Source organism: Labrus mixtus, chromosome 2, assembly GCF_963584025.1.
Source record: "Labrus mixtus chromosome 2, fLabMix1.1, whole genome shotgun sequence".
Classification (NCBI taxonomy): Eukaryota; Metazoa; Chordata; class Actinopteri; order Labriformes; family Labridae; genus Labrus; species Labrus mixtus.
In genome coordinates, this window is record NC_083613.1 from 13,239,800 (window position 1) to 13,252,958 (window position 13,159).

The window sequence follows — 13,159 nt, forward strand, 5'->3', positions numbered from 1 at the left end:
ACTGATTGCAGCGTGCAGAGTGATGTGGGTGAGTGAAGGTTTTCCCATACCTTTCACCTGCCCCCACCTTCCCTGCACTGGCTTGCAGAGTGATTAGGCTGAGTGAAATCACCTGAGCTTAATTGGACAGAGTGAGGCCAGTTGGGTTTTTTCTTGTGTAAAGCCAGACTCAGCCAGAGTCTGGGGGAGAAAGGTTTGTTAGTGGCAGCTTGCTGTGAGGCTGTGGTTTCTTTCAGTTTAGGTAATTTAGTTGTTTTATTAGATTACCCGGGACTTTTGTTTTGTTGTTTGTGCTGTTTTTTGGTTAATAAATCAACCACCTTATTTTGCATTGATTTCTGCTTCCTGACATCTTTTTTTTGCTCACCACCAGTGCCGAACAGCCACACTAAAATCCCAATTTTGATGTGGACTTACAATCAGTAATGTTACACTTGGTGGCAGTGGTGGGATTTTTTTTTCGTCACTGAAACTGGAGAGCCAGAAGAAGAAGCCCGGACGCCCAATCACCAGGAGCGCACAGAAAGCCATGCAAAGTGAAAGCCAAACACTGCAGTATGACCCAGGGGCTCTACGAGGTGACCAGGGTTCGAGGGAGGACCTGGCTACAGGTGGAGACAGTGGTGGTTCCAGGGGACAGGAACAAGGCGGCCTGGATCAACTGTATGCCCTCATCCAGAGGCAGATGCAAGTCCAGGAGAGAGAGGCCTTCAAGCAGGAGCCTGAGAGTTCAGCTGGAGCGAGAGGAACCAGAAAAGCAGATGATTCCTCGGGACGGAACTGTCAAATCAATCTGTGCAGATTTCTTGATTTTTGTATAGTCTATATACATTTAAGGTGGAGCCTGTCACTCTTTTTTTCAGATGTGTTCTTGGCAATCAGTCGATGGCAATGTTGAATCGTTAGGAGGCTTTTGGATCGAGAAAGGAGGCAGCACAAGCTATTGTTGCTGGCTAGTTAGCTTAGCGAGCTAGCTACGTCTGAGTGACTGGATACAGGGTTTTTTTTTTTTTACACAGGACAGACTTTATGATTTATTTATGTGGAACATGTCGCACAGTCTTCCTTTAAGACGTCATTCTAAATAATGTTCTGTCTGAAAAACATTAATATTTTTTTTTTATTGAGTCATTTTGTTGTTTTTTTTTCTCTGTAACTTTCATCATTTAAATAAACCATCAACATGTCGCTCTTCAGCATCACCTCACTCTCCCCAAGAGAGACAAGGTACTCGGCTATTGAGCTGGAGTGTCTGGTCATCAAGTGGGCATTAGAGACCTTTAAATACTATCTGCTAGGCAGAGACTTTATTCTGGAGACAGATCATAGAGGCCTGCAGTGGCTTCATAAAATGCAAGACTCAAACAACCGCATTTCAAGATGGGCTCTTGAGATGCAGCCTTACAGATTCAGGGTCCATTACCGACCTGGAAGGGACAATGTTGTGGCCGACTTCCTGTCTCGCCATCCTGATGGCGAGCTTTCAGGGGAGGGGAAAATGTGAAAAGGTTCTCCCATACCTTTCACCTGCCCCCACCTTCCCTGCACTGGCTTGCAGAGTGATTAGGCTGAGTGAAATCACCTGAGCTTAATTGGACAGAGTGAGGCCAGTTGGGTTTTTTCTTGTGTAAAGCCAGACTCAGCCAGAGTCTGGGGGGGAAAGGTTTGTTAGTGGCAGCTTGCTGTGAGGCTGTGGTTTCTTTCAGTTTAGGTAATTTAGTTGTTTTATTAGATTACCCGGGACTTTTGTTTTGTTGTTTGTGCTGTTTTTTGGTTAATAAATCAACCACCTTATTTTGCATTGATTTCTGCTTCCTGACATCTTTTTTTTGCTCACCACCAGTGCCGAACAGCCACACTAAAATCCCAATTTTGATGTGGACTTACAATCAGTAATGTTACAAGGCTAAACGCCAACTCGTCAGCCTCCCATCACACAGCCTTAGTATCGACTAAAAACCTCGTGCAGGGAAACGGTGAAGAGGCACTTGAATCCAAAACGTTGCTTGGCACAGCTGACATGATGCCCGAGAGCCCTAATAGAATTATTCTGGTTTGAAAGAGCGCCGCTGTATCTCTAAATTCTCACAAAGCAGGAGCCCCGGATCATATGTAGCTCAATATAACTCAGGCTTTGTCTCCCAGGATCCTCTCTCTCTCTCTTTTTTTACATTTGAACAAAGACGATCTAAATGTGCTAATAAGATTTTGGGAAGCCGGACGGAGTTATTTTGGTTTGCAATGGATTAGTTGAAAAAAAAAAAGGGAATCTTTTGAAAATGAGGCTTAGAGGTGGCTGTGAGTCACTGCTCCATTTAAAGGAAACATAGGAGTGTTCACATGAAGATGTTTGTGGATCCACGATCATGCAGGTTGCAGTATTTCTCCTCTAAGATAAAGATGATGCTGCCTTCATGTGCTCCTCTGAAATATCTTATATATATATATAGAAGATGCGGAAGTGCAAAAATCCTGCAGTTCCTCGAGTGTCCACTAGAGGCTGGCTGCAGAAGCACAGGAAGTCACATACACACCTATTCTAAAAAGCCTGTTTTTACAGCAGAGATTAACATGTTTACAGCCAAATTTTCAGTCGCTCAGTCGATGTTCTTCATTCTGCGAGAGAACTTGAATGCATGCATGTCGTCGTTGCGACTGCAAAGTACGATGTTCCCAAGGAGCACGTGAAGGCAGCATGAGTCATCAGACATTTAAAGCGTTTTACAGGAAGAGAAAATAAAGTTATTCTGATGTGAATATGTTCTGCAGATAAAGAACATTAAACACAGGAAACGCTGGATTCAAACTGGGAACATGTACTTTTAATTTCACGGGGACTTGAAATCAAACTTTTAAAAAAGCGAATCATTGGACAGTTGAACATTTCCAAGCTGCAGACACTTCTTCTTAATTGCTCCAATTTATGCAGTTTTGGCTCGTATCAGAAACTGACAGGAAATGAGCCTCGGATGAAAGCTGTTTCCTAGCAACACGTGAAAAAAATGAACTCCATACAATATGTTTGAATGTTTGCAGGGTGAGGGGGGATTAAAGTTTCACAGACTAACATTTAAACCTTAAGAAATAAGCTGCTTTCTAATAAACCCACAGCTTGTAAATGTTATCATCAGTCATACTCAGATATTTTGCAGACATCCACACATGCTTACACACACACACACACACACACACACACACACACACACACACACACACACACACACACACACACACACACACACACACACACACACACACAATCTGCACATGCATCCATACACACATGAAAAGTAATTGCAAAAGAGCTCATGCATGAGAGCTTAAAAAGGAACTACGTAATTATTTATATGCACATGTGCATGCATGGACGCTCTCTGTATGTTCACTTCAGCTCCGTTTCCTCCTCTCCATCTTTCTCTCTCATTCTCGTAAAAGAGAAAAGTCTGTGTATCAGTCGGACAGATGTTGCAACACCAGCTTCTCTGCGCTGTTTGTTACCTGCTGATACAGCACATGGAGGCTGTGGCTCAGTGGTAGAGTCGGTCGTCTCTCAACTGGAAGGTCCAGGGTTTGATCGAGACAAAGGTTTTTATTTTATTTTAACCAGGCTGTAAAAATGTTAATCTCTGCTGTAAAAATGTTTTAAATTTGAAGTCTCGGTTGGTGGCCGTCTTCCCCGTCTCTTCAGCCGTTTTTTGTTCTTCATGCTGTCTCAGTTATGTTTCCCTATCCCGGCTGGAGGGCAAAGGGTTTAGATGTACAGGCAACTTAAACACCATCAACATAGAGTAACTAGATAACGCGGATACTTTGGGGTCGTGCAAACTAACCACTAGGCCCCGTCCTTGACACTTGAATCCGACTTTCTCTACTGACCTTTTCCATTTAGCTTATTTCAGTTTAAAAGTCATTCAGTGTAGTTTGAATTGTTTCCTACAGCGCTGCAAAGTCACTGATTTTATTACCGAAACTCGTCCTCGCCTTAGCGAGTGTCGTTTCTGGATTGTTTTTATATCTCCTCTCCTCTCTTCTTTTCTGTTCCTCCTTCATCTCTCCTGCACTCATCTCGTCCCTCCTCATCCTCCCCTCTCCCTCCTGTCTTTTATCTCTCCCCATTTTGCTGCAGTTCATTTTTTTTAATGCTGATGAGTCAAAACACTAAAGATACCGGGGGGCAGCTGCTGAGCACGCGCCGTCTTCCTTTCTTTCTTGGATGTTAGCTTTCTCTCCTCAGATGCCCTTTGTCTGCCGCTCAACCTTTCCCTCCTTCTCCTCCTCTTCCTCCTCTGCCTTTCATTCTTTACACCTCATTTCTTCTCTCCCCCCCCCCTCGTTCAATTTGTAGCTTTTCTTCTTGTCACTCCCTCCATTTTGTCCGTCCCTCCATCTTTTCAGCTCTCTCCCTCTCACAGAAACGGTTTGGTAATCCCGCTAACTGGAACAGTTCAGTTAATTGGACTCAATCCTTCCTGACAGTTTCCTTCTCTCTTCATGCTCTCCTTGATTTCCTAAATATATCTTCTCTATTTTTTCATTTTTTCCCCCTCTCCGTCGTCTTCTTCCTCGTCATTCCGAGCTGTTCCTGTCTTTGTCCAAATCCTTCAGTCCACTGGCTTTTCTCTTCCTTTTTCCCTTCCCTGTTAACGCTCGCCGACAGCTTTCCCCCGGTTTCTCTTTACTTCTCTGCTACTCTCAGCGTTTTCCTGCCTCGGTATCACGAGGCATTATTTCACTCCTGCAGGGACAGTAAGAAGTCTTGCATAAGACATATTCCGGTGCCTTGTTGTGTAATAGTCAAAAAATTCAGATTGGTACTGTACTGTGCACTCTCTCACCCTCCTTTAGTCCTTCGTCCTGCATCATCATCCCGCAGAGAGAAACCACCAGTTAGTCTGCTTTTCTGTCCTTCTTTACCAAAACCATCAGAGCTGAATTGCTGAGGACAGAAGTGTTATGTTTTATTGATCCTACTTTCGAGAAAAACACAAAAGTTGTACATTAACATGGATTTTTAGACATTTTTTTCAAATTTGATACGAGCAGGGCTTTCACCTCTGCATCATCTTTAACTTCCTGTCTTGAAGGAAAGGTCTTTGATACAAACCAAATATGAAGATTGGCTGCTGTAGCTTTTTTTAAATTGTGGAGATTACACTGCAGGGAGTTATATCAAGCAGCATCTTCTGGTGTTGTAACATGAAGCTAATGCGGACGTTTTCAAAACTGCAGTTCCACAAGTGTCCACTGGAGGCTGGCTGCAAAATACTTTATTATCCCATCGGGAATATCCTTCTCACAGCAAAGTTTCTGTCCAACAGTCAATACCATCCATCCATTATCTGTACCGCTTGTCCCATTCGGGGTCACGGGGTGCTGGAGCCGATCATAGCTGTCATTGAGCGAGAGGCGGGGTTACATCTTGGACTGGTCACCAGTCGACCACAGGGCTGACATATAGAGACAAGCAACTAGCAGCTCTCACATTCACACCTACGGGTAATTTAGAGTCAGCAGTTAACCTAACGAGCATGTCTTTGGACTGTGAGAGGAAGCCGGAGTACCTGGAGAGAACCCACACATGCACGGGGAGAACATGAAAACTCCACACAGAGAGGCTCCTGTCAGACGGGGATTCAAACCAGGAACCTCCTCATTGCACCAAAAGAAAATCCAATGAAGCTCCATTTTCACCCATATTTGTCAATTTTTGCAGACCTCTTTCTTTGTTTCTAGATCGATCAAACGTTGGGTTTAAATAACATTTCCAATATGGCCACCACCGATGTTGTGCTTAAAAATGCCGCTTCAGAAACCAATGAAGACTACGTCCATGTTTTATGCAGTCTGTGTTGGAATATGCACAAACAGTTCATCCTTTGCTGAGACACTGGAAACTTCCTTTCATGAAAAGAAACAGCAACAGGCCACTTATGTTTCCACAACACTGTTCTGCAGTTACCCAGGGTGGAGTGTCTCCATTCAGCCTGTTGACAGGGCGGAGTTGATCTTTACTACTATGCTGTGGAGCTGTTAAGCAATATCACAGTCGAGGTCGAGATGTCAGAACGACAGACTGGACATCCGCACTGCTGTGAGTCAGTCGTACAAAGATGTTAAGATAGAAAGGAAACAGAGACTAAACCCGACCAAATCAGAGACCACAAAGTGGCCTTTGAAACAGGAAGACACAGTCTTTTACTGGGAGCTCCTGAGCTCTCAGGTCTTGTAGGTTCCTCTGGATTGTCGGTGAGGACGGCATGCCGCTACGTTACAATTAAGCTGTAAGGTAGTGAGGAGAAAGCTGCTGGGCTCACCTCAGGCGAACTCACACAGAGCCGGGGATGTATGTGTAAAATCATTTCATTAGTTAAAGGCATATTACGTAAAAAAAGAAAACTGTAAAATGCTGACTGGATTTGACCTTCTGTGTTTCCTTCATTGCGGGGCTGTGAAGATGTCAGGCACTGAAAGGTCATGGTTCCTTTTCTTGGCTAATAGTGGCCAGGGGGCAAAATGTTGGATTTTACACTTACATGAAAGTCTATTAGGAAACATCAATCCTCATTATTGAAATGGAAAAAGTTAAGAATTGTGGCTTTATGAAAACACATTACAGCTATAAAATATCATAACCTAAAAGGAGCAAAATGTAGCTCTGACCCCTAGTGTTTAAAATGGGTACTGCAGTCAGAATTCATAACATTAGAGAGCTGTCTCCCCCCGCCCCTCCTCTATAGAGTCCATGCTCACGCAGGTTGCCATGTCATGGACACTGAAGCTTCAGTGTTTAGCCAGCTCTGCATCTCACTGATTGATCCTTTAAAGACAATTCATTGCTCATCTCACTGTGTCCTACAGACTGATTGCATGTCTTCTTTTGTCTCCGTTTCTCAGGAGGTCCTCCTGATGTGGGCAAGATGCTCGGCGGGGAGGAGAAGGAGGAAGACCCCGACGCAGCAAAGAAGGAGGAGGAGAGGCAGGAGGCCCTGAGGCAGCAGGAGGAGGAGAGGAAGGCCAAGTATGCCAAGATGGAGGCTGAGAGGGAAGGCATGAGGCAAGGCATCAGGGATAAGGTACAACCACAATGACACACAGAATGCTACTGACCCATCGTTAACCCAACACCAGAAACAAATCAGGCTGTCACTGCCGGGAAATCAGCCAGCAAGACACAGAAAGACAAACAGGGAATCTTTCTAAAGTGAATTCTTAATCAGTGCTAACAGAAATGGGAAAGTTGACAAGCAAAGATGAAAAATGATTTCATAGATTTGTGTTTTATCCACGAGACGTCACGTCTTTGCTTCATGACAGCGAGACTCTTTTCATAGCAGACGCGTGTTTGAAGAGAGACTGCTTAGTTTTTCTTTCATGTTATTTTTAGCCGTTATAAAATAGATCAGTGGAGCACGAGGAAGGAGCTGCAGAAAAGAGTGAGAGAGAGAGACGGGTAGAAAGCAGCAGACGAAGAACATATTTGGCCTTGATGAAAAAGAATATGTTTGAATATTCAGACAGAAATGTCGGGGTCAGGCAGAGTGTTGTGGTAAAAATGTAAACAGCTATCCAATAATAGGTCCTTACAGAGAGCGTTGTTGAAGCTCCTGTGAAGTGCTCATCAAACACTTAGAAATTAATACTGATGCCTATAAAAGCAAATGAGACCTTCAGCGACAGGATTTCTACGTTGTTATTTTTATTTCCTGAAACCTCTGCTGGTGAGCAGTTATCAGACGATGTGACAAAAACCGCCCTTTAAGACTTTTACACCAACAGAGATTCATTGTGAGCTGTGTGACAGACAGTTAAAGGCTGTCATTTTCTCCAGATCCACTTTTTAAGATTTTGGTAGAAATTGTCTTTATGTCCTGACAGAAATGAATAACTCATGTTCTCTGAAAAGGGAACAAAGGAAATCTGTCATCTGTATCAGTCTGTAAAAACTTCGACCAATGTCTGCCACGAGGTACCAATCTGATGAACCAATCAGAAGCCTCCCTGTCTCCCTGCTCGCTCTCTACCTCTTGCGTGCTCAAGCTCACACTCAAAGCGCGTCACCGATGACTTTAGGAGTTTATACTGTGAGTTTACTTACCGCTGAATGAGACATGAGAGGACGTAGTTTCTACACAATGTAAGAGATGAGCTGAGGTCCACTTCTGGAGAGACGGCGCTCGTTCATGTAAGTGAGGGGGCGTGGCTTATGAGGGAGCACAGAGGGGAGGTGGTGGGTGCAGACGGAGCACTGAGGGAATGCTACTTTCAAAATCATGGTAGTTTTAGAAAATGACCAACCCTGTCTTTAAAATAAAGAAGGATGATATTTCTGTTGCTTGAACAGGAGGGGATCACGTTTGTCCACAGGGGTCGCTAAAATCGATAAAACCTGAATGTTCTTTGCAGAAGCTGCTGGAGTACACATGAATTGTGCCTTAGACCCCCTCTTTAGTCGGACTTACGGAATACGTTTTTTTTGTCATAAGAAGCGTTACTAGACATTCAGAAACAGAGTAGGGCGGGGTTTGGCAACCCTCGAGCTGTGGGATCTAGCGATGTAGCCGTTATGCTAGGTGCTCCGTCTAGGTATATTTTCCGCCCATATGATCGGCATTTAAGACCATTTAACGAGCAGGTTATCGATCTCCCTCACTCTGTACCCCTCAAATATGTCGTAGGAGAGAGAGAGAGAGAGAGAGAGATGTCCTCTGTTAGGTCTTTGAATGCAAAACACCAAACTTCAAACGATGTATTAAGTCATCTTTTCTTCTTTTTTTTACTAATCCCAAACCTGGACTTTTTTTTTGTCTTTTTTTTACTTCGTATATCTCTCTCTTTATTCTCCATACATGTGTTTGCATCCTTGCTGAATCCTTTATCTAATGGCATCGTGTTTGCTTTAAGTCCCCTCTGCACTCACGTGAGGCCGGCGGGCTGCAGACACACACAGAGCGAGAGAGAGAGAGAGAGGGAGAGAGAGAGAGAGAGATAGTCTGTGGGTGGGGCGGCTCTTAGGGAAATACGGTGAATCAGCGGGATGAAAAAGCAGCCCCCCCCCCCCCCCCCCACCCCCCGGGCTCCTCGACTCCTTCATTCTCCTTAAGTCCTCCCAGAGGAGAACGGCGAGCGAGGAACAACTCCCAGCATGCTCGTTACCAAAAGGTTTCTGTTCCGTCAGCCTCCTCCACAGCTCCGTCCCTCTGTGGCAGATACTGTGAGAAATGTCCATATAATGTGTTATTCCAGTATATAGTCTATTCTGTGTCTTTATGGATGTTCACACAGGAGAATGACAGAGCAAATATGATAATGTAGAAAGATGTTATTGGGGGAATTTAACGGCTCTGACAATAACCAAGTTTTTCGCTCCACTCCCTCCTGCAGGCTGTCAATGAGAAAGTGAAAGGCAAACAGAGTGCATCCTTTTCTCTTTGCAGCTTTGGTGTCAACAGTTTTTCAAAGGTGGTCTGATTTTTTTTTTTTTTTTTTTTTACTTGTGCCCTTGTCAAACTAACGCCGGCCAGCACATTTTTTTTGACAGACACTGACAAAGTGTGAACCCGAGAGAGAGAGAGAGCGAGAGAAAGAGAGAGAGAGCGAGAGAGAGATGTAACCAAAGCATGTGTCCTCGGTTTTTGACATATTCCAAAGAATCGCTTTGAACGACACAGATGGAAACCACATAAAGAGAAACAGACACAAAGACGAGGGCTAACAACACAAAACCAGTAAAACGATCAAAAGGACAGATGAGGAGCTGAACGTATGTTATACTGAGATGTACTTACGACCCTTCATGCGACTTTAGAGCTTTTTTTAATGTCTGTCTTTTCTCCGCTATTAAACTACGCTAATGTTGTGTCCAGCAGATATGTGAAATATATGAAAGAATTATGCTTTTGACGATAAAAGCATGAAACTTGGCACACTGTTAGAGTATGGCCTAAGTGGGTTTTTTGGCTATAGGGCCATCACAATTTTGTCCAATGGCGGCCATTTTGAAAATGGCAAGTTTCATGCTTTTATCGTCAAAAGCACAATTCTTTCATATATTTCACATATCTGGTGGACTATTGATGAGTTTCACTGAAGTCCGATCCTCTGCAGCGTCCAATCAATGAGTGATGTTCAATAGGGTGGGCTTTCTGTAAGTAGTCTCATGGTTCCTCCATCCTCCATCCTGTGCGCCGAAATAGGAGACCATCCTTCATCATGGCGGCACGGAATGACTTCTGGTCCAAGCGAGGATTGAGGAGCAAGGAAACAAAAAATAAGAGACATGAGATGCACCCATAGAGACAGACATCCAGCCACACTCACATTCACACCTACGAGCAATTTAGAGTCAGCAGTTAACCTAACGAGCATGTCTTTGGACTGTGTGAGGAAGCCGGAGTACCCGGAGAGAACCCACACATGCACGGGGAGAACATGCAGACTCCACACAGAGAGGCTCCTGTCAGACGGGGATTCAAACCAGGAACCTCCTCGCTGTGAGGCAGCAGCACTTACCACTGCACAACGTGGCGATATTCTTAAACTAACCCTAACCCTTTGAAAATTTTGAAATGAATCCTGACACCAAAATCATTTATCAATATCATACCAATCCTTATCTGTTTCGAGCACATTCCCTCTGCATCTGTCTAAGTGTGCAGTATTTCCTTTTCTGTGTTTGACCAACAGTATGGCTTGAAAAAGCGCGAGGAGGCCGAAGCTGAGGCCGCCGCAGCTGCAGAGCAGCCCGCTGAGGGCAGCTTGACCCGGCCTAAGAAAGCCGTGCCGGCCGGCTGCGGCGACGAGGAGGAGGAGGAGAGCATCATGGACCAAGTGATGAAATACCTGCCAGGCCCGCTGCAAGACATGCTGAAGAAGTAGGCGAGAGCCAACGAATGCTAACGCTAACTAGCTTAGTTCAAGGGCTACATTCACAGCGCTGGCTTAAATCAGGGGTTTGTTTTTCATCCACATGACTTGATCTGAACTTTGAGCTCCGCTACTTCAAATAAAAACATTGTTTTGGTCTTTTTTTTACGTTTGGACAAATCACGAGTTTTAATGGCGGGGGAATGAGCCAGGCGTGAACCAGCTGTGTGAATGGAAGCCGTTAGACTAAGCTAGGCTAGGTGGACGTTAGCTTGACTGATGCTAACGTTAGCTCTGTTACACTGATGAAGCTAACAGTGAAAGCAGAGGGGCTAAAAAAAAACACAACGTTGGATGGTTTATCCTTCTAGTCTGAGCAGTTTTAAACTCCTTTTTCTGTCCTCTGCGAAGAGCTGCCGAGCTTTCTCGCAGCACTGAAAAATAATCTCCCCTTTCACTCTTATTTGTACATAAAATAAATAAAATACGTTACGAGCCTCGAGGTGGGCGAACAATCATAAGATATTATATGAAATTATTATGCTAACTGTGTGTCTGTCTCTAAAAGAACAAAAAAAATACATGTGATAACTTGATAAGCCATATTTTAAAAAGAAATGTAAAGACTGCTGTCGTGTGCCGTTTTGTGTTCGACCATGTCTCATGTTTATGTCAAACTTTTTGCACACAGTGTTACACTTTTCTGTGTCAGACCTGTCGTCCGTCTGCCCGATGCGCCCCCCCCCCGTAATGCCCCCGACATAAAGTGTGGTCGACCTCCATGTAGTCTAGTGTTTGAAATGTTTCTACTCCCCCCGTTCAGTGCGTCTCCTTCTCATGTCTTGCATGCCATTTGTCTGGACAAGTTTGTTGTGTGGAAATGTACAAACTCACCCCCCCTCCCCCCTCCTCCTTTCTCCTCTTCTTTGTCATGCAAAAAATATTAAGGCAATAACTCCTAAGTTTGAGTGTGTCACCTCCATGTCGATATAACTGTTAGTGATATGAGTAGACGAAAAAAAAAAAAAAGACAACGATACTAATGCATTCAGGATGTTTAATTTGCAGGGTTTTTAGACTTTTCTTTCATGTTGTTTTTCGTTGTTTTTGGATGAAGAATGACCGTGTCACCGTTCCTACGACAGCCAAAACCTTAAGCTTTCAGCCATAAAACCAGAACCTACAGAATATATACTCGTACTATCAGGATCTACTACTTGGGAACGGATACTGAATGAGTCTGAGTGAATAAATAAAAACATCTACAGCTTTGATTTGTCAGATACGGTTGGGGATAGATGTGTGTTTGTGTCATGTGAAGAGAAACAGCCCCCCCTCCCTCCCCCTCCGGTCCACCCTCTGTACTCTCACAGTGTGGTGAATAAAGTCAAACAGTTGAAAAGAAGACATGATGATGTGATTCCACTCGTTGGTGTAGACGTGAGAATGAGACACAGATGGCGACCTGATATGCCATGAGCAATAAAGGATTATCATGTATGTTTCTGCCTGAACTTCAATAAAAACTTTAAACCTTGTTCACAGACAATAAAAACGCACCCTCCTCTGTTCTGTGTGCCTTTTTTTTTTTTTGTACATACCTGATCTCCTCACGGTCATAACCTGAGGGCCTCAGCCAAGGCTCTGCTCGCCATTCCTCAATCAAGGGCCAAGAGTGACCGGGCCTTCTCCATCAGGGCCCCACTCCCCACCACCCCACCCTCTGGAACAACAAACAATCGCACAGCGTTTCATACATGTACCCAGGGCGGCCGCCCATAATGGGGGAAAAAGGGGAAAGCTTTCTGGGGCCCAGTTTCATGGGGGGAGGGCCTGTGGAGGTTAGCAAAGAAAACAAAGTCCATCCTCATTTAAAGCAACAATCACCAATTTAAATGTTACACCTTGATACTCACCATCACCATCACCTCAACTAACAAACACAAATTTTATTTATTGTTTCTTTACTCAAATGTAGCCCGTCTCTTCTTAAAATGAAATGAGCATTTTTGTTTTTGTAATGTCACTGACGTAAGCGGGCCCAGTCACTTTAAAGTAATGGTAGTTTCCACCAGATCCACTTTTTAAGATTTTGGTTGAAATTGTCTTTAGGTCCTGACAGAAATTAATAACTCATGTTCTCTGAAAAAGGAACAAAGAAAATCCGTCATCTGTATCAGTTGTAAGTCTGTAAAAACTTTGACCAATGTCTGCAACGAGGTACCAAACTGATGAACCAATCACACGCCTCCCTGTCTCCCTGTTCGCTCTCTACCTCTTGCGTGCTGTAGCCCAC

The 13,159-nt window shown here is 44.1% G+C and overlaps 1 protein-coding gene across 1 annotated transcript in view; it reads left to right on the forward strand.

The window, feature by feature from the left end:
• cplx2a (complexin 2a) overlaps positions 1-12,432 on the forward strand; it is a 28,574-nt gene extending 16,142 nt beyond the window's left edge. Inside the window, exons 3-4 of the mRNA XM_061064970.1 lie at positions 6,895-7,073; positions 10,684-12,432. Of these exons, the coding sequence (XP_060920953.1) occupies positions 6,895-7,073; positions 10,684-10,875 (371 nt within the window). The 3' untranslated portion in view covers positions 10,876-12,432. The remainder of the gene's footprint in view (positions 1-6,894; positions 7,074-10,683) is intronic.
• The last annotated feature ends 727 nt before the right edge of the window (positions 12,433-13,159 follow it).